Consider the following 21,909-nt stretch of genomic DNA (forward strand, 5'->3'; position numbering starts at 1 on the left):
CTGGAGATCATGTTGGTTTTTCTTGCCCACTGCCTCTTCGTAATCATTCTTCTCCCAATTAACATGTGAAATGCATATCCCTCTACTATCCTCTGTCTTACCATGAAACGATGCCCTGATTTGAAAAACTTCTGTAGCGTCAAGCCCGGGCATAGTTCAAAATATTACTTAAGCAAGTGAATGACTCTAATGAATAGGTAACAGTCATTTTGCAAATCAAATAGTTTATTTTTGTTATGGAACTTTGTTTAATATTTTAATCTTATTGGAGTATAGTGGATTTACAATGTTATATTAGTTTCAGGTATACAACAAAGTGATTCAGTTTTATACATATCCTCATTCTTTTTTTGACTCTTTTCTTGTATAGGTTATCACAGAACATGGATAGATTTCTGTGTGCTCTGCAGTGGGTCCTCGTCGGTCATCTGTCTTGCCTATGGTGGTGTATGTGTGTTCATCCCAAGCTCCTGATTTATTCCTCTCACCACCTTTCCCCTTTGGTAACCATAAGTTTTGTTTTTGGTATTTGTAAGTCTGCTTCTGTTTTGTAAATGAGTTCATTTGTATCTTTTCATTTAAACTAGAGTCCACATATGAGTGTATATGCCATGTGTCTGACTTACTTTACCTACTTTAATAATCTCTGGGTCCATCCATGTGGCTGCAGATGGCATTATTTCATTCTTTTCTATGGCTGAGTAATAGTCCATTGTGCTGTAAAAAGAAGAGAAGTGAAAAGCAAAGGAGAAAAGGAAAGATATAAACATCTGAATGCAGAGTTCCAAAGAATAGCAAGAAGAGATAAGAAAGCCTTCTTCAGCGATCAATGCAAAGAAATAGATGAAAACAACAGAATGGGAAAGACTAGGGATCTCTTCAAGAAAATCAGAGATACCAGGAGAACATTTCATGCAAAGATGGGCTCGATAAAGGACAGAAATGGTATGGACTTAACAGAAGCAGAAGATATTAAGAAGAGGTGGCAAGAATACACAGAAGAACTGTACAAAAAAGATCTTCACGACCCAGATAATCACGATGGTGTGATCACTGACCTAGAGCCAGACATCCTGGAATGTGAAGTCAAGTGGGCCTTAGAAAGCATCACTACGAACAGAGCTAGTGAAGGTGATGGAATTCCAGTTGAGCTATTCCAAATCCTGAAAGATGATGCTGTGAAAGTGCTGCACTCAATATGCCAGCAAATTTGGAAAACTCAGCAGTGGCCACAGGACTGAAAAAGGTCAGTTTTCATTCCAATCCCAAAGAAAGGCAATGTCAAAGGATGCTCAAACTACCACACAATTGCACTCATCTCACACGCTAGTAAAGTAATGCTCAAAATTCTCCAAGCCAGGCTTCAGTAATATGTGAACCGTGAACTTCCTGATGTTCAAGCTGGTTTTAGAAAAGGCAGAGGAACCAGAGATCAAATTATCAACATCTGCTGGATCATGGAAAAAGCAAGAGAGTTCCAGAAAAACATCTATTTCTGCTTTATTGACTATGCCAAAGCCTTTGACTGTGTGGATCACAATAAACTGTGGAAAATTCTGAAAGAGATGGGAATACCAGAGCACCTGATCTGTCTCTTGAGAAATTTGTATGCAGGTCAGGAAACAACAGTTAGAACTGGACATGGAACAACAGGCTGGTTCCAAATAGGAAAAGGAGTATATCAAGGCTGTATATTGTCACCCTGTTTATTTAACTTATATGCAGAGTACATCATGAGAAACATTGGACTGGAAGAAACACAAGCTGGAATCAAGATTGCCAGGAGAAATATCAATAACCTCAGATATGCAGATGACACCACCCTTATGGCAGAAAGTGAAGAGGAACTCAAAAGCCTCTTGATGAAAGTGAAAGTGGAGAGTGAAAAAGTGGGCTTAAAGCTCAACATTCAGAAAACGAATGGCATGGCATCCGGTCCCACCACTTCATGGGAAATAGATGGGGAAACAGTGGAAACAGTGTCAGACTTTATTTTTCTGGGCTCCAAAATCACTGCAGATAGTGACTGCAGCCATGAAATTAAAAGATGCTTACTCCTTGGAAGGAAAGTTATGACCAACCTAGATAGCATATTCAAAAGCGGAGACATTACTTTGCCAACAAAGGTCCATTTAGTCAAAGCTATGGTTTTTCCTGTGGTCATGTATGGATGTGAGAGTTGGACTTTGAAGAAGACTGAGCGCCGAAGAATTGATGCTTTTGAACTGTGGTGTTGGAGAAGACTCTTGAGAGTCCCTTGGACTGTAAGGAGATCCAACCAATCCATTCTGAAGGAGATCAGCCCTGGGATTTCTTTGGAAGGAATGATGCTGAAGCTGAAACTCCAGTACTTTGGCCACCTCATGCGAAGAGTTGACTCATTGGAAAAGACTCTGATGCTGGGAGGGATTGGGGGCAGGAGGGGAAGGGGATGACAGAGGATGAGATGGCTGGATGGCATCACTGACTTGATGGACATGAGTTTGAGTGAACTCCGGGAGCTGGTGATGGACAGGGAGGCCTGGCGTGCTGCGATTCATGGGGTCACAAAGAGTTGGACATGACTGAGCGACTGAACTGAACTGAATAATTAGGCTGAGAATCTTTTCATGTACTTTTTGGCCATCTGTATGTCTTCCGTGGAGAACTGTCTCTTTAGATCTTCTGTCCATCTGGTGGTTGAATTGTTTGCTTTTTTGACATACAGCTGCACCAGCTGTTTGTACATTTTGGAGATTAATCCCTTGTTAGTTGCACCATTTGCAAAAAGCAAATCAAATAGTTTTCAATTCTTTCTTACCACGAATTAGGAAGATCTAAATCAGTTATCAACTTTAAATCATTAAAACATTTTGATGATCAGTAACTATGTGACTTTCCTCACATTACCTGGGGGGATTCAAATAACTTTGTGACATTGCCAAAACAAAAATCCTTCCTTTTCCATCTACTACTTAATGATATGATCAAGTTTGTCAGCATAATAAAAATAAAACTGATGCTGAATTTATTTTATTCTAAAATGGGTATATCCTCATCCTTCTATTAATATCTACATTTAAAATACATTTTTACTTTTTAGTTTTAATAATTAGTTATCAACATTTATAATATACTTACACTATTGTGATCAATTGTATGTTAGTAATAACTAAAATTATGGCCACTTAAAATTTTTAAAAACTATATTTCAATTTATTTATGATTTTTGTTGCAGAGGATGATGAAGAAAATCCTACAAGTATATATATATATTTTGATCGAAGTGGAATTTATATACAAGTTAAGAAGAAAATAGAAAAATATATATTTTCTAATTGCTTAAGAAAGCATTTTCCATGTAAAATTTTTAGGGGTTAAAAAAAGAGAGATTGTTTAATTAATTAAATACAAGGATAAGACCAGGCTGGGCAGAGGTAGAGGGGAACCACCTGGGGTCCTCCCTCCCCTCCACTCACTGTTTTTAAATGGATGATGATGTGTATCAAATTGCCATGGTATTTTATTGCCTTTGGATATATGCATTTCAAATATATGTGAAATTATATCCTTTATTATAACATACAAAAATTATGTCCTTATTTTGAAATTTATTAAATATGACTTAAACTTTTTGAAGTGACTCTTAATTGAAAAAAAAAAAAAATTAAAGAATCTCCATGCAAAATTTTGCAGAACACCTGTCGAGTCTTTTCTGTGGTTCCGTTTATTGGGTGGATTCATACTGCCCTCTGGTGGCCAATGGTTGGAACACATGAAGTACATATTTGGACATGTGGCATGTTAGAATTCCATTTACGTTTTTGCAGAAGGAATGGCCATTTGTTGTAGAGATGACTACATCTCACATATTCTCACAATTTTTTTTAATGAAATTTGGCTCTCTTGACAGGATTATGAAAATTAGGATGTGACAACCCAGTGAATCAAAAAAAATCAGCTTACACACCAAGCAAGATATTTTGCTTTCCAGAGACACCCAGAGGATATTCAAGGGTCCCTAGATGTGATACAGACACTCCATCAGCTGAATGTAAAATCAGCCCATAAGTTCAGGGTTAAAAAAGAAATATCGTTTAACTAACTCAATGCAAATGGGGAGTTTTACCTTTAAGTCTCCCTGTAGCGTCCTCTCTGCTTGCCAGCCTGTGCCCCGGGAGACTCTATACCCTGAGGCTGTCAGTAAATGACATGCACATTACTGAGAAAGTGTGGCATCATGGAAAGAGCAGGACATGGTGAAACTTGAAAGAACTGTATCTGGATTTTATCCCCCACCATCCGTAGCCATGATCTTGACAGAATTAACTTCTCTTGGTCGGTTTCTACAACAGGAAAATGGTTAAACTACTGGCCTCATAGGTGCCATGAAAAACTGAAAGCATCTATGTAAAGTGCTCAATAAGAGCGATCAACTGTTCTTATTCCTGTTTTATACATTTGAAAGATAAGCAGGTCTGTCCATTTTGAGCATAAAAAATAGAGTCACAGAGAGTCACTTGTTGGGGTGTCTTGGTCATTTTTAGTTACAGCAGTGCCATTACATGTATCTTTCTTATGTGTTTTCTTTCCCTTTAAGAGAAACATTTCACCATTTTTCATCATTATTAAACGTCTCTCTTCTCCATTTCTTAGGTGACAACTTGGTTTGTAGCAGTGAGAAAATAAATACAGCCCCCAGAATTACCAGCCTGTGAGCAACCCCAGCCACACACGGCTCACTCTTCTTTTACTGTGGAAAGTAACTCTTAGGTTCCACCTCCTTCCCCTGTGTTCTGAAGCTCTCTCTTCATAAACGCCCACCTCTATAAAGGCATGATCCTTGCAGCTATCCCCTCTCCTCTGTGTCATATTTTTTTTTTCTACTGGGTCATTTCTATAAATGAAAAATACCCTCAAGTATCTGCCTCCCTTTCAAGCAACCTCTGCTCCTAGGAAAAAATTTTTCCTCACATTTCATATAACCAACCCTGTAAATAGTGGCCTATTTCTCTGTTCCCCTTCACCATTGAATTTCTTGAAAATATCTGTGCATCAGTTTCTATTTCCACACCTCACATGCTTTCTTCATTTGCATTAATATCCTTCTCCATTTGCATTAATATCCTTCCACTTGGCTGAGATTTGTCAATGTCAGGAATTTAATTCTCTATTACCAAATCAAAAACTTCTCTAAACTTAAAAGCTATTGACAGTTGACCACAGAAATGAGGAAAAACATGGTATGTAAAAATGGTATCTTAGGGATGACTTTGTGGTAAAAAAGTAAACTCAGTCAAACTTAATAAAAAATAGATTTGTTTGGAAAAAGACCTAACATTGTCTTACAAAATAAGAGCAATAAATACAGCTGAAGCCCCATAAGATAATACACTAGGCTGCTCTGGTGTCCCGTCTTTGCTGCTCTCTGCATGTCTGTTTCATTCTTCTGCTCCTTTGAAGGCAACCAGTGTATATACCTTTCTAGGTCAAGGGATCAACAAAGACCCACAAAAGTCTCTCTAAGTCTCTCATAATGAATTCCCATGAGAGAAACTTGATCAGTCCTGCTTAAAATGTCCTGCATCTTTTCTCAGTTAGCTATGGCCAAGGAGTGGCAGGATCATGGTGATGGTTAATTTTATGTGTCAGCTGTGCTAGGCTGCCATACTCAGTTGTTTTGTCAAACACCAGTCTAGATGTTGCTGTGAAGGTATTTTTTAGATGTGGTGGTGATGGTGGTCTAGTCGCTAAGTCACGTATGACTCTTGCAACCCCATGGGCTGTAGCCTGCCAGGATCCTCTGTCCATGGGATTTACCAGGCAAGAACACTGGAGTGGGGTTACCATTTCCTTCTCCAGGGGATCATCTTGACCCAGGGATTAAACCTACATCTCCTGCATTACAGGCGGCTTCTTTACCAACTGAGCCATCAGGGAAGCCATACTTTTAGATGTGATTAACATTTCAATCAATAGACTTTGAGTAAAGCCGATGACCCGCCCTCCACCAACCCCATAATGTGGGTGGGCCTCTTTCAGTCTGTTGTAGGTCTTAAGAGCAAAGACTGAGGTTTCAAAAATAAAGAATTTCACCTCCAGACTGCAACAGAGAAACCCAAACTCATTTCCGGGCTGTGGGCCTGCCATAGGAATTTTAGACTTGCCAGCCCCCCAATCATGTAAGCCAATGCCTTAAAATAAACCAATCTCTGAGAGAGAGGGAGAGAGACAGAGAAAGTATATTTTTTTCCTCTGGAGAACCCTGACTAACAATCACAAAGTACAAACTTGACCATAGGAGTCTCCGCTGTGGTTGGAGAGCAGGTTTACAACACAAAATAAAGGTAGAGTGACCCAGCTGTATGATATTTAGGATTACCATATAATCTCAGATTTTATAACCAGTTATGTTTGCTCAAGTAGAAATTGACCAGCAATAATGTTAAAATGGGGCTTCCTTGGTACCTCAGCTGATAAAGAATCCACCTGCAATGCAGGAGACCCGGGTTCAATTCCTGGGTCAGGAAGATCCTCTGGAGAAGGAATAAGCTACCCACTCCAATATTCTTGGCCTGCCATGGTGGCTCAGATGGTGTAGAATCCACCTGCAGTGTGGGAGACCTGGGTTCGATCCCTGGGTTGGGAAGATCCCTGGAGGAGGGTGTGGCAACCCACTCCAGTATTCTTGCCTGGAGAATTCCATGGACAGAGGGGCCTGGTAGGCTACAGTCCATGGGGTCAAGGAGTCGGACATGACTGAGCGACTAAGCAGCAACAGCAGCAATGTTAATATTAGCATGTGTTCTTTACTATTTATTGTGTCATCAACTCAAATAAATTCAATTATTAGTTACATAATTTAATTTCAATCTCTAAAGAATTTGCCTATCAGTGTTGACATGTTTTCAGTTCAGTTCAGTCGCTCAGTAGTGTCCAACTCTTTGTGAACCCATGACATGTTATAGCTAGAAATAAAATGGGGAAAATACTTCGGAACCCTCTGCATTCTTGGAGCAGGGAAGAGGGGACAGTTTCAAAAGATATTCTATGTATAAGAAAAGTTCATTGTAATGGAGCAAAGAGGTGAGAAGCCCAAGGAAAGGAATAGGAAGGAATCTGACCTAACTTTCTGACAGCAACTAGTCACTAGTAAGCCATTTCCTTTCCCTCTTCCTTCTGGAATGGGAAAAGACTATCTTGAATTCCATACTAAATGTAAAATACTTATACAGAAGCTAAAATGACAGAAGAAATATAGGTGAGGTGGTGTTTTGTTTTTGTTTGTCTTATTTTCACATCATTTATAATTAGAGTAAAACTTTTGTTAACTGGAGTTCTACCAACCAGAAAATAAGTTACGCAGGAGCTGAGGTGTGGAGAAATGGTGCGAGGAAGGCACTCAGGTTGCTAAATTAAACAGAGTCCAGGGTGCTAGAAGACAACTGTTCAGTTCAGTTCAGTCTCTCAGTCATGTCTAACTCTTTGCGACCCCATGGACTGCAGCACTCCAGGCCTCCCTGTCCTTCACTAACTCCCAGAGTTTACTCAAATTCATGTCCATTGCATCAGTGATGCCATCCAGCCATCTCATCCTCTGTCACCCACTTCTCCTCCTGCCCTCAATCTTTCGCAGCATCAGCATCTTTTCCATTGCGTCATCTCTTCGCATCAGCGGGCCAAAGTATTGGAGTTTCAGCTTCAACATCAGTCCTTCAGAACTGATCTCCTTTAGGATGGACTGGTTGGATCTCCTTGCAGTCCAAGGGACTCTCAAGAGTCTTCTCCAATACCACAGTTCAAAAGCATCAATTCTTCGGCGCTCAGCTTTCTTTATAATTCAACTCTCACATCCATACATAACTACTGGAAAAACCATAGCCTTCACCAGATGGACCTTTGTTGACAAAGTAATGTCTCTGCTTTTTAATATCCAGGCTGGTCATAATATGCTGTCCAGGTTGGTCATAACTTTCCTTCCAAGGAGTAAGCATCTTTTAATTTCATGGCTGCAGTCACCATCTGCAGTGATTTTGGAGCCTAGAAAAATAAAGTCAGCCACTGTTTCTACTGTTTCCCCATCTATTTGCCATGAAGTGATGGGACTGGATGCCATGATCTTAATTTTCTGAATGTTGAGCTTCAAGCCAACTTTTTCACTCTCCTCTTTCACTTTCATCAAGAGCCTCTTTAGTTCTTTACTTTCTGCCATAAGGGTGGTGCCATCTGCATATCTGAGTTTATTGATGTTTCTCCCAGCAATCTAGATCCCAGGTTGTGCTTCCTTCAGCCCAGCGTTTCTCATGATGTTCTCTGCATATAAGTTAAATAAGCAGGGTGACAACATACAGCCTTGATGTACTCCTTTTCCTATTTGGAACCAGTCTGTGTTCCATGTATTAGCCAAACACTGGAAACTCATTTGTGAGCTGATCAATACAGCCATACAGCAGAATTTTACAAAGCAGTAAGAAGGAACCGCGGATACATACAACAACATGAGTTAATTTTAAAAACACTATGTGGACAGACAAAAGAGACAAAAGTCAGACAAAAAAGAGTGGGTAAATAAATAAAAATATAATCACCACTGGGTGATTTTATTAATTTTAATTTAAGTATTAAACTCTAGCTGTTTCTTAGTCTCTAACTTGTGTCCAACTCTTTGTAACCCCATGGACTTCAGCATGATAGGCTTCTCTCTCCTCCAAACTCCTGAGTTTGCTCAAATTCATGTCCATCAGTGATGCCATCCAGCCATCTCATCCTCTGTCACCCACTTCTCCTTCTGCCTTCAATCTTTCGCAGCATCAGCATCTATTCCATTGAGTTAGCTTTTCGCATCAGCTAGCCAAAGTATTGGAGCTTCAGCATTAGTCCTTCCAATGAATATCCAGCGTTTATTTCCTTTAGGATTGACTGGTTGGATCTCCTTGCTGTCTAAGGGACTCTCAAGAGTCTTCTCCAGCATCACAGTTTGAAAGGATCAATTCTTTGGTGCTCGGCCTTCTTTATGGTCCAAGTCTCACATCTGTACATGACTATTGGAAAAACCATAGCTTTGACTATACAGACCTTTGTCAGCAAAGTGATGTCTCTGCTTTTTGATATGCTGTCTAGTTTTGTCATAGCTTTCCTTCCAAGGAACAAGCAACTGTTAATTTCACAGCTGCAGTCACCCTCCACAATGATTTTGGAGCTCAAGAAAATAAAATCTATCACCGTTCCCCCTTTTTCCAATCTATTTTCAGTGAAGTGATGGGAGCAGATACCATAATCTTAGCTTTTTTTTTTTTTTAATCTTAGTTTTCTGAATGTTGAGTTTCAAGCTAGCTTTTTCAGTCTCCTCTTTCACCCCCATCAAGAGGTTCTTTAGTTCCTCTTCACTTTCTGCCATTAGAGTGGCATCATATACATATCTAAGGTTGTTGATATTTCTCCTGGAAATCTTGATTCCAGCTTGTGATTAACCCAGCCCAGAATTTCATATGATGGGCTCTGCATATTAGTTAAATAAACAGTGTGGAAATATACAGCCTTGTCATATTCCTTTCCCAATTTTGAACCAGTCAGTTGTTCCATGTCGGGATCTGGCTGTTGCTTCTTGACCAACATACAGGTTTCTCAGAGGTCAGGTAAGGTGGTCTGGTAGTCCCATCTCTTTAAGAATTTTCCACAGTTTGCTGTGATCCCCACAGTCAAAGATGCAGAAGCAGATGTTTTTAAGGCATTCCCTTGCATTCTCCATGATCCAGATAATGTTGGAAATTTGATCTCTGGTTCCTCTGCCTTTTCTAAACCCATCTTGCACATCTGGAGTTCTCAGTTCACAAACTTTTGAAGCCTCACTTAAAGGATTTTCAGCATAACCTTCCTAGCATGTGAAATGAGCACAATTGTATAGTAGTTTGAGCATTCTTTGGCATTGTCCTTCTTTGGGATTGGGATGAAAACTGACCTTTTCCAGTCCTTTGGCTAATGCTGAGTTTTCCAAATTTGTTGACATATTGAGTGCAAGCATCATCTTTTAGGATTTGAAATAGCTCAGCTGGAATTCCACCAGCTCCACTAGCTTTGTTCATAGTAATACTTCCTAAGGTCCACTTGACTTCACATTCCAGGATGTCTTGCTGTAGGTGAGTGACTATACCATCCTGGTTTTCTGGGTCATTAAGACCTTTTTTTGTATAGTTCTGTGTCTTCTTGCCACCTCTTCTTAATCTGCTTCTGTTAGATCCTTATCATTTCTGTCCTTTATCATGCCCATCATTGCATGAAATATTCCCTTGATATCTCCAATTTTCTTGAAGTGATCTCTAGTCTTTCCCATTCTATTGTTTTCCTCTATTTATTTGTATTGTCCATTTAAGAAGGCCTTTTTAGCTCTCTTTGCTATTCTCTGGAATTCTGCACTCAGTTGGGTATGCATGCATGTGTGCTAAGTTCTTTTAGTTGTATCCGATTCTGCAACTCTATGGGCTGTAGTCCATCAGGCTCCTCTGTTCATGGGGTCCTTCAGACAAGAATACTGGAGTGGGTTGCCATTTCCTCCTCCAGGGGATCTTCCCAACTCAGGGATCAAACCAGTATCTCTTAGGTCTCCTGAATTGGCAGGCAGGTTCTTTACCACTAGCACCACTTGGGAAGCCCTCAGTTGGATATATCTTTTCCTTTCTCCCTTGCCTTTCACTTCTCTTCTTTCTTTAGCTATTTGTAAAGCCACCTCAGATAACCACTTTGCCTTCTTGCATTTCTTTTTCTTTGTGATGGTTTCGATCCTTCCTCCTGTACAATGTTACACACCTCTGCTCATAATTCTTCAGGCACTCTATCTAATCCCTTGAATCTGCTTGTAACCTCCACTGTATAATCATAAGGGGGTTGATTAGGTCATACCTGAATGGCTTCATGGCTTTCCCTACTTTCTTCAATTTAAGTCTGAATTTCCTAATATGGAGCTTATGATCTGAGCCACAGTCAGCTCCTGGTCATCATTTTGCTGACTGTATAAAACTTATCCATCTTAGACTGCAAAGAACATAATCAATCTGATTTGGTATTGGCCATCAGGTGATGTCCATGTGTGGCGTCGTCTCATGGGTTGTTGGAAAAGGGGGTTTGTTCTGATTAGCATGTTCACTTGACTAAACTCTTAGCCTTTGCCCTGTTCTATTTGTATTCCTAGGCCAAACTTTCCTACTATTCCAGGTATCTCTTGACTTCCTACTTCTGCATTCCAATCCTCTATGATGAAAAGGACTTCTCTTTTTTGGTGTTGGTTCTAGGTGTTACAGGTCTTCCTAGAACTAGTCAGCTTCAGCTTCTTCAGTGTCAGTGGCTGAAGCATAGACTTGGATTACTGTGATGTTGAATAATTTGCCCTGGAAATGAACCAAGATCATTCTGTTGTTTTTGAGGTTGCACCCAAGTACTGCATTTCAGACTCTCTTGTTGACTATGAAGGCTATTCCATTTCTTTTAAGGGATTATTGCCTATAGTAGTAGATACAATGGTCATCTGAATTAAATTCTCCTATTCCCGTCCATTTTATTTCACTGATTTCTCAAATGTCAATGTTCAATCTTGCCATCTCTTGCTTGACTACTTCCAATTTACCTTAATTCATGGACCTCACATTCCAGGTTCTTATGCAATATTGTTCTTTACAGCATAGGACTTTACTTTCACCACCAGACACATCACAACTCAGCATTGTTTCTGCTTTGGCTCAGCCACTTCATTTTTTCTGGAGCTATTAGTAACTGCCCCCTGCTCTTTCTCAGTAGCATGTGAAAGGGAAAGTGAAGTCGTTCAGTTCAGTTGCGTCTGACTCTTTGCAACCCCATGAATCGCAGCACACCAGGCCTCCCTGTCCCTCACCAACTCCTGGAGTTCACTCAAACTCACGACCATTGAGTCAGTGATGTCATCCAGCCATCTCATCCTCTGTCATCCCCTTCTCCTCCTGCCCTCAATCCCTCCCAGCATCAGAGTCTTTTACAATGAGTCAACTCTTCGCATGAGGTGGCCAGAGTACTGGAGTTTCAGCTTTAGCATCATTCCTTCCGAAGAAATCCCAGGGCTGATCTCCTTCAGAATGGACTGGTTGGACCTCCTTGCAGTCCAAGGGACTCTCAAGAGTCTTCTCCAACACCACAGTTCAAAAGCATCAATTCTTTGGCACTCAGTCTTCTTCACAGTCCAACTCTCACATCCATACATGACCACAGGAAAAACCATAGCCTTGACTAGACAGACCTTAGTTGGCAAAGTAATATCTCTGCTTTTGAATATGCTATCTAGTTGGGTCCAATTCTTTGTGACCCTCCTGGGACTGTAGCCCACCAGGCTCCTCTGTCCATGGGATTTTCCAGGCAAGAATACTAGAGTAGGTTGCCAGGGGATCTTCCTGACCCAGGGATTGAACTCAGGTCTCCTGCATTGCAGGCAGACCCGTACCGTCTGAGCTACCAGGGAAGCCCCCTCAGTAGCATACTGGACATCTTCCAACCTCTGGGGCTCATCTTCCAGTGTCATATCTTTCTGCCTTTTCTTGCTGTTCATGGGGTTGTTGTGGCAAGAATACTGGACTGCTTTGCTGTTCCCTTCTCCAGTGGACTACATTTTGTCAGAACTCTTCACTATGACCTGTCTGTCTTGGGTGGCCCTGCAAGGCATGGCTACATTGCTTCAGTGAGTTATGCAAGCCCCTTCCCCATGACTAGGCTGTGATCCATGAAGGAGAGCAAGGTCACAGAGTAAAGGTTAAATCCCCAAAACAATGAACACTTAAAAACTGAAATTAAAATAAAACATAATTGCAGAAAAATATGAGCTACTAAAGGGTAAATTTAACTATATAATATTTATCCACTGAAAAATCACAGTACCTGATGAAATTAAAACCTAACAAAGGAGATACATCAAGTGTAAATAAGTTAGAAGTCTCAATTATTGTTAAATGGTCAGTATTCTCCAAATTGATTATAGATTCAATATAATCTCAATAAAGACCCTAGAAGCCTTCCTGGTAGAAATTGACAAGTTAATCCTAAAATATACATTAAAAAAAGCAAAGGAATTTAGAATGTCAAAACGATTTTGAAAAAGAACAAAATTTAAAGTTCCTACTACTTGATTTCATGATTTACTATAAAGTCACCAAGGTAGTGTGGTGTTAGCCTAGAAATATGAACTAATAGACCAGTTCAGGGAACCCAGAAACAGACCCACATGTAGAGGGCAGTCTTTTTAACAAGTGGTACTAGAAAAATGGGATACACATATTCCAAAAACAAAGAACGAGAAAACTTACCCCCCACACAATTTTGATCCATACTCATACTATAATACATATAAAAATCAACTTGAAATGAATCATAGACTTAAAAGTATAATCCTCCTAGAAGAAAACATAGAAAAATCTCTGTGACCTCGAGTTAGGCAAAGATTTCTAGACACAATTAGTGAACCATGAAAGAAAAAAAGTGGATAAACTGGACTTTATGAGAATTTTTTTCAAGTCTGCATTTCAAAAGAGATCATTAAGAAAATGAAAACACAAGTCATACACCTGGAGAAAACCTTTGCAACTTACCTAATAGATGACTTATATCAACAGTTTTATAAAATTGGAACAAAAACATGAACAGATACTTTACGAAAGAGATAAGGATGGCAAATAAAGACACTAAAAGCTGTTACCACTTATCATTAGGGAAATGCAAATTATCACTGCACACTTATCAGAATGGCTAAAAACAAAAAAACCAAACCTATACTACAAAATACTAACATGAATAGAGTAATAACTCACATCTGGTGGGAATATACAACGGTATATCCACTTTGAAAAATGATTTGGCAGTTTTTTATAAAGTAAAACATATGTTTTACCATACCACCAAGCAATCCCACTCCAAGGTATTTACCAAAGAAAGATAAGAATATGTCTACCAGAAACCCTTGTATGAAATGTTTATAGCACCTTAATTCATAATAACCCAATGATTGAAAACCTAGTTGGTTAATGGATACGAACTGTAGTATATCCAAAGAAGAAATGTTACACAGTAATAAAAAGGGGATTTTTGTATTTCACTTTAAAAATACTGCAAACACAACCTATTTCTCTTGCATTATAGTGTCTTTACAAGTTCTTTACTTGTCAATAGGAAAAGATAGTGGCATGCCACGTACAAACATTTCCTTTCAGAAATATACATTAAAATGTCTTATATTTTCTTATTACATACCAAATCTCTAAACATTTCTTCACAAAGTATCATTAGATTTCCTAAGGAGCCATAAGTTACAGAAACCAATTTTTCATTTATTTGTAAGCATATGCATGCTTATTTGTAACAGTGGAATTAACCTGTTATTCATGTCAATAAATATTAAAATCCCTATAAATAATACTTGGCCCTTCTCTACCAACTTTAATTCATAGAAAATGAGACTTAGTTGTTTCTATATTTCTCAAATGTCTCAGATGCTTTTTATTAGGTTTAAAAACTGAAAGATAGTAAACAGACTAGTAATAGAGATGCTGGTAACAGACACACAAGTTTCTGTTGATACTAACCTATCGGGTAACAGTGGCAAGAAAGAAAAGTTTGATAAAGCTGGCATTTATGGAGCACAGCATTTCTGGGAGACATCAAAATAATGAAGAAAAAATAGAACTGATACGTGAGGCACTCTTTCAGGTGCTGTGGATACAGCAGTGAACAAAATAAAGTAAAACTACATTTTAGTGAAGGGATAGCCAACAACAAATGAAAAAAAAATAAAGTCAAATAATTGTTCAGCACTGGAAGAGAAAGCAAGATAAGGAATGTAAAAATAAGGGCAGGGTACTTATATAGAGACCTGAGATGATACTTAAGCTGAGACTTCAATTAGGCGAGGGAACATGTTTCTTGCAAATCAGGGATGAAAACACTCTTAATCCAAAGATCCAAGACTATGCTTGGGTGTATTCTAAAAACAATGGGAGTAACATGAGTGAGGCAAAACAAACAGAAGTAGCTACAGGGAAAGTGTCATAGAACAGAGAGCTGTGAATGCTGAGTATATTTATCAAAAATTATGGCACATTTGGAAGTTGTTTTTTTTTTTTAAACTGTCATTGGTGAAGAGTTGAATCAAGTTTTACTATTTTAAAATTAGGTATCTATTACAAATCTTTGGAATTCGCCTGGCAATGCAGGAGACAAACAGGTTCTATCCTGGAGTTAGGAACATCCCCTGGAAGAGGAAATGGCAACCCACTCTAGTATTCTTGCCTGGAAAACTCCAGACAGGGGCGCCTGGTAGGCTACAGTCCATAAGGTTGCAAAAAGGTGTACATGACTGAGCATACACACATTAGATATCTAAGTGGAGATGACTTTATGGGGAGTGGTTAAGTTGAAGATACTTAGCACAGAAATGGAAAGAGAAGGAAAAACAGTAAAGTTGCTGAGACAGGGAACTGAAGTTCAAAAATCACAGGCTAGAATACCATATGAATTCCAGAAAGTAAAACCAACTGGGCAGAGGCAAGACCTGAGCAAATAAATTAAAAAAAAAAACAAACCACACCTAGACTTAGCACAGTGAAACTATACCACGAGGCAAAGCTTTTAAAATGAAAAAGAGGATAACACAAGCAACAAGTGCCAGTTCGACTCCACAGTTCATTCTACAAACTGGAAATCTAACAGCAGCCTACAGAATGAAATTACAAGGCAATGCACATTTCTGCATGTGAAGTGTTAATATGTATGTCATCAATGCAGGCAATGATCATTTAATAGGATCATTATAAGCTAGGGAATTCCTTGAGACTGTTTACACTTCAATTTAATATTTAGATCAAAACTCAAATGTAGAGAACATGAAACTAAAACATTGCATTCATTTGGGAGTTTGACTTACCAATCCCATTTCAAGTAAAGGTTGGGTAAATTTTTTTTTAACTGAAGGACAGGGTGGCTAATGGCCTTTTACAATAGAAAATCTGGCACATGAAGCCCCCCTGGAGACCTTGTATAGGGACTTGAAAACAATCTGAAAACTATTTTTTAAATTCTACTTTACCAAGTAATCTCATCTTTCATTATTTAACATAAGTACTATTTCTTAAATCTAGGTCTTTCTTTATAAGGAATCCAAAGATTATCTGTAATAAAATCAACCTATTAGGTAGGTGCTAAAATAAAAAATTAGCATAAAGCATTCTGCAAAATCACTATCAACGTAGTCTTTTCCAGGATAAAATAGAATTTTAATTGAACTTTATTTTAAATGTCTAAAAGTAAATGCCTTAAGAATTTTAACACAGAAGTTTTGCATTTTCTCAAGATATTTTGTTGGTGCAATATTACCTAGTTGCTTCCTTTTAAATGTGTTCCATCCATCAGTCTTGCATAAAGTGCCACAATAATATGTAACAGTTTGCATTTTTAAATTGAGCCTTGAATATAAATAATGTTTAATAGAAGTATCTATGTTAAAATGCTTAAATATATCAGTTCAGAAGCTTTTTTAACAGTACAGTCACATTTATCAATTCATACTGTTTCAGATGAAGCTGGCAAAGTCTAGGGAAAAAAATCGTATCTAAGATTAGTTGTTTGACCCAGAGGGATGGTACGGGGAGGGAGGTGGGTTCAGGACGGGGAACATGTGTACACCAGTGGCGGATTCATGTTTATGTATGGCAAAACCAATACAATATTGTAAAGTAATTAACCTCCAATTAAAATAAATAAATCCCACCTTAAAAACGCTCAAAGTTATTGATAGTCCAGTGATCATTTTCTAGTCAGAAGCAGTATGTGGTGCAGATAGTATTATGCCATCTACCTTTTGTGTATATTCTGGACAAAGCTCAAGGAAATGCAATCCGGGTAAACCAACATATAATCTACACAAACCTTCCATTAGTTAACCTCAAAGACAGAGCTCAAGAGAAATTACATGTGTAGTCTACATTTTATGCAACTTCAAAGGTTCTCATTTTATTAACCCACTCACTCTGAAATTAACAAACGAATCATTCACACTGGTTTTTCACAGTTTTCCAGTCTGAAAATTATTTTCTAACATACCCTAAACAAAGAATATTTTCTTTATACACAGACCATTGCTTTTAATAAGAATCATTTATTGTATATTTTTAAGGTGGAGAGTTAATTAGTACAGTACTATGCATAACCTCATTCTTAAAAAATTAAACACAAATGAATAAAAATGGCAAATCAGAATGAGCATGTAAAAAGACAAAAATTAGGCATATTTTTAAAAAGAATGTTTCCTGTCATACCTATGTACTGATGTTTTTCTCCATTTTGTCTTTTAAAATGTATGGCTTGTTCCTTTTCTACGTAATTGCTGATTCTTACAAATAATGAACATATTTGCCATCAACTAATAAATGTTACATACAGTTGTAGATTTTTCATTCAACTCAGCTGATTAGTTGCCTGAAATCCTCAACTAAACATAGCACTGTTAAGAAAGCTAAGAGTCCATTTCATTTGTCTCAAAAATGTACTGAGTTATGAAATTTTCACAATAGGATATAATGCGAATGTCCCAGCTACAGAGTGATGAATGGAAAATGTCAACCCTGATCTGTTAGCTGTATTAATATGACTTTAATAAGCATTACAAATTTTTTATTAAATGTTATATTGTGGAATAAAGTAATCATTTATACTAATAGTGGAAAAAATGATAACTCTTACAAAAACGTATACCAGCATTAAATTGTTTTATCACTTTTATAAAAATTGAGTTATTCCACAAGTTATCTGACATACCAGGAAATGACATTCAAGATAACTATCTAAACAGGAATCACTGCTGTTAAAAAAGGGTTGGGGGGATATAGAAGCTCTGTTTAGTACACATAGTGTAAATTTTAGACCTAACTGGACAAAAGGAAAATATTAAAAATATATCTATAGACAAGTATCTGTACATCACTCCCACAGCTAATCTATAGACACATTTAAGAATATTATAGGAATATATCAATATACTTATATTTGTGAAAGTTAAGGTTCAAATGTGTTATATCACAGCACACATCCAAGAGTGTATGCCACAAGATTTAAAAATTCCCACTGAATATAACAAAATAAAAAAAAATCTGTAAATAAATATAAGGCATTCTAAAATAATATCTGCAGAAAATCAAGAGTCCAGCAAAGATTTCTATTATCTAAATTTTACTTCATATATTCATATATTCTTCAAAATAGATTTAATTGTAGTGCTACAAATTAACAATGTTCAACTGCTTACCAAAATACTCTTTTCTGGAAACTAAATGTTAGTATTAAAAAAAAAAAGTTAGGTGCTTGAGGGAATAAGAATGCAGCAGAAAATTACAGGAGCCCACATATCCTTTTTCTTAAATTTAATTTGTCATATATAAGGTTTTTATATACAATCAGTGTGCATTGTAACAGTTTTTATTAAAAGTCAATCAAGTTTACCTAAAATGTTACCTGGCTGCATAGCACATTTGACATTATTGCCCACATGAAAAGGAAAACAAATGGATTTACAACAACTTTTGGCCTTTTGGATTCTGGAAGTGTTCATAGACCTACCCTTTTAAACCAAATGCATCTGAAAAAAATGTTTCCAGAGCATGCAGTTTAGATTTTACAGATCATCTCACCATTCTGTTACACAATATTAACTAAAAAAGGGAAAAGGAAAGAAATAACATGTATCTAATAAAATAGTCAATATAAAAAGGACTATAATGGAATTAAGTGGCCCCTTTCCCCATTTTTTTACATTCTAAACAATGATTCCATCAAGATAAATCATTAAAAAGTGTTATTACACTGATATATATATATATATATATATTTAAACAATAAGAAGGCCTGAGTTGGTAGGGAAAGGAACAGTCAAAAAAAGCCTGAGAAGGGGAAGGAAGTAAGGAAAGCTCATTTAATTCATTTACAATAATTTACAGCCATTGTTTGTGTGTGTGTAAAAAGGCATAATAATAGATCACAAACAGGAAATTCCTGGCTATTTTACAGATATAAGTACAGAATTTAAATATTCAAGCTTGTGATGAAAAGCGGCAAGGTGGTCGCAGTGTACAATGTAAACAAGTAGCTTTGGAAAGTGAATAAAGTCCTTGAGTGTGTTTTCTTTATTAAGAAAAGAACTCTCTTTCATTCCTTCCTGAAACATGATCACAGGTAAGAGTAAAGTTCATATACAAACATAATTTAAATGGACGTCAGTCTAAAATCACTGACTTAAAAGTTTTATCCAGCCTACATGGAAGGGCAGTGTTGAGGTCCCTGTAATAGTAAACATTTTCCATTTCTTTAAAAAAGAAAAAAAATAGTACTACAATATTTGTAGTACAGTGCAGCATAATCCTTAAATATAAAAATATTTTTTCTTCTGTTGGGATAATAGACCTTGCATCCTGGAAAGAAGTAACAATACTGCTACTGACAGAAGATCTGTTTATATCTTTCAAGTCATGTAAGGCAATTACTGTGTTGGTTTATGATATATGGCTAAAAGAAAAGTCCAGAAAGACAGTATCAGTTTTCGTTATGTTTTCCGACTACTCCAGGTATGCTCAGGTGTACTTTTGTGTTCAATTGAGTGTTCAAATGGAGATCTGGAGCCATAAGGAGACCTCTGGTCTAGTGGAGATCTGGGACCACTACTGGAAGCTCTATGGTCCATCTGCCAATCTGAGTGATACCTATAATCCCTGGAAGATTTATGGTGTGTATATTCAGAACTTGATCGATGGTCTGAATGTAACCGATGATCTGAATGAGAACGATGATCAGAATGAGTTCTGTCTTTTAAACTTCCTTCCAGATTTGATCTGTGGTCTCTACTCCTGTGATCATCCAGTTTTCTGTGTTTCTCTCTATCACTGTAATATCTAATAAAAGAGAAATCAGGAATTTTAAATTAGCAATGCTAATTAAATGTTTCCAAATAAATCTTATTAAAAATAAAACAAAAATAATGCATACTTCTAATTCTATACAAATTCAGTGTTTCATCACAAAATTTCATAAGTGAGTTCATTAAAAATCACTGAAAAATTATCTCTGCATGTCTTTGGAAAAACTATTCCATTCATAAAACTAAAGTGAAACCATACAAAGCACTTCAGATGGCGTCTAACTTCACATGGCCATTTAAGATTGGTTGCTACTTTTTCTTCTATGCATCATTTGTATTTAATGCATCTTTACTGGAACTAATTAATTAGAATTAAGACAACTATATCCATCTAAAATACCCTTGAAATCAGAGCCTTTTGAGTCTGCAGCAGGAAAAATAAATAAAACCTCTAAAACAGTCTATGAAATATATCTATAAAAGAGAACTTTTATTGGTTGGTGATGCCTATTGAAAGCTTCCTTAATCTGATTATTTATATAGGAAGACCTGATATACAAATCATTGTGAAATTTACTCCACACATAAGTGTGTGGCAGTCTGCTAAAAATTTATGGGAGTTTAATGAAAAGTAATTTCTAAAATATTAGCCTTTTCAAATAAAATACATCAAATACAATTTAATGTTTTTTTGTTCACAAAAGGTCCTTATTATAAGCAATATAAACTGTTATGCAAGTCTGTGAAATTATAAACATATACCACTACAAATATGGCTTTTCTTTCTCACTGTGTACTTTTCTAAGTTTATGTGGCTGTGCATCTCAGAAGAAATTTTAGTGAGCACAACTAAAATACAAACAAACCTATTAATTTCTGATCTTTTACTCTTTTCGGTATTTTTATTTGGTTTATTAATGAAAATATCCCCTTATCAACAGGAGTAAAATGTATTCTGTTATTATGTTCCAGCTGTTTACTACTTACACTTTAAAAAAACAGTAAGTGGAGAAAACTTCATGATTTCAGGACTATCTTCAGATTGCTTTGATTAAATTTAACCTCAATGAGTTGTTTTCACATAAATTAATTATTCAAACAAAAATTAGGTTTTTTTAATGCAATGGAATGTAGAATTCACCATCACACTTCAGCCACAGTCCATCAATCTTTTATTTTACCTCACTATATTTTGAAAAGTATTTTAGCCCATATTCGCCAAACCAACAATGAATTCCATAACTAATTATAGAACTCCCCACACTAAATATTTTTTTATTGTATACTCTGACCTTAAATTTATAATTAAAAACCCATTTTTATAGAGAAATTTATTTTTTATTATTTAACCTTTATTTTACATAAGACGTGTTTTGATTACCTGAAAACTGAATTGGTCAATAAAGTCAAACACAACAAATAAAGACATCAATATGCAAAATTTTAAAATTGTCAAGTTTACCTGCTGTCTTGCTTGTAGTGATCCCAATCACGATGATCTTTACCATTACTAAAAGAAGAATAAGGTCTCTTCCTAGAGTCACTTTTCTTGTACGAATCTCCCTGATGTCGGTCTTTATGATGATCATGATATTGAGATAAGTGTCTATCAGACGAATAACTGTCCCTGCTGCTGTCATCATGATTTGTATTCTCTTTTAATCTTTCTACATCTGTTAATATAAAAGTGTCCAACCTCTGTTAATGACTTAAAAAAATACATGGTAAACAAAATAATTTAACTGCTAGATTATAAGAACTCCTGTTTCAGCTCCAACCAACGAAAGTGAGCAAGTCAAAGTGTTAGTCACTCACTCCTGTCCGACTCTTTGAGACCCCATGGACTGCAGCCAACCAGGCTCCTCTGTCCATTGGATTCTCCAGGCCAGAATACTGGAGTGGGTAGCCATTCCCTTCTCCAGGGGGATTGTCCCAACACAGGGACTGAACCTGAGTCTCCTGTAATGCAGGCGGATTCTTGACTGTCCAGTTCCCAAATACAAGCAGTTAAAGCATTTAGAAAATAG

At 37.0% G+C, this 21,909-nt stretch overlaps 1 protein-coding gene across 6 annotated transcripts in view; it reads right to left on the reverse strand.

Annotated features, from left to right (window-relative positions):
- Positions 1–18,380: 18,380 nt before the first annotated feature.
- CHD1 (chromodomain helicase DNA binding protein 1) overlaps positions 18,381–21,909 on the reverse strand; it is a 72,802-nt gene continuing 69,273 nt past the window's right edge. For all 6 annotated transcript variants that reach the window (XM_055565461.1, XM_055565470.1, XM_055565454.1 and 3 more), the window contains 2 exons: positions 21,345–21,555; positions 18,381–19,916 (listed from right to left, as the gene is read on the reverse strand). In XM_055565461.1, coding sequence (XP_055421436.1) covers positions 19,571–19,916; positions 21,345–21,555 — 557 coding nt within the window. In that variant the 3' untranslated portion in view covers positions 18,381–19,570. The remainder of the gene's footprint in view (positions 19,917–21,344; positions 21,556–21,909) is intronic.

This window comes from Bubalus kerabau, chromosome 1 (assembly GCF_029407905.1).
Source record: "Bubalus kerabau isolate K-KA32 ecotype Philippines breed swamp buffalo chromosome 1, PCC_UOA_SB_1v2, whole genome shotgun sequence".
NCBI classification, from domain to species: Eukaryota; Metazoa; Chordata; class Mammalia; order Artiodactyla; family Bovidae; genus Bubalus; species Bubalus kerabau.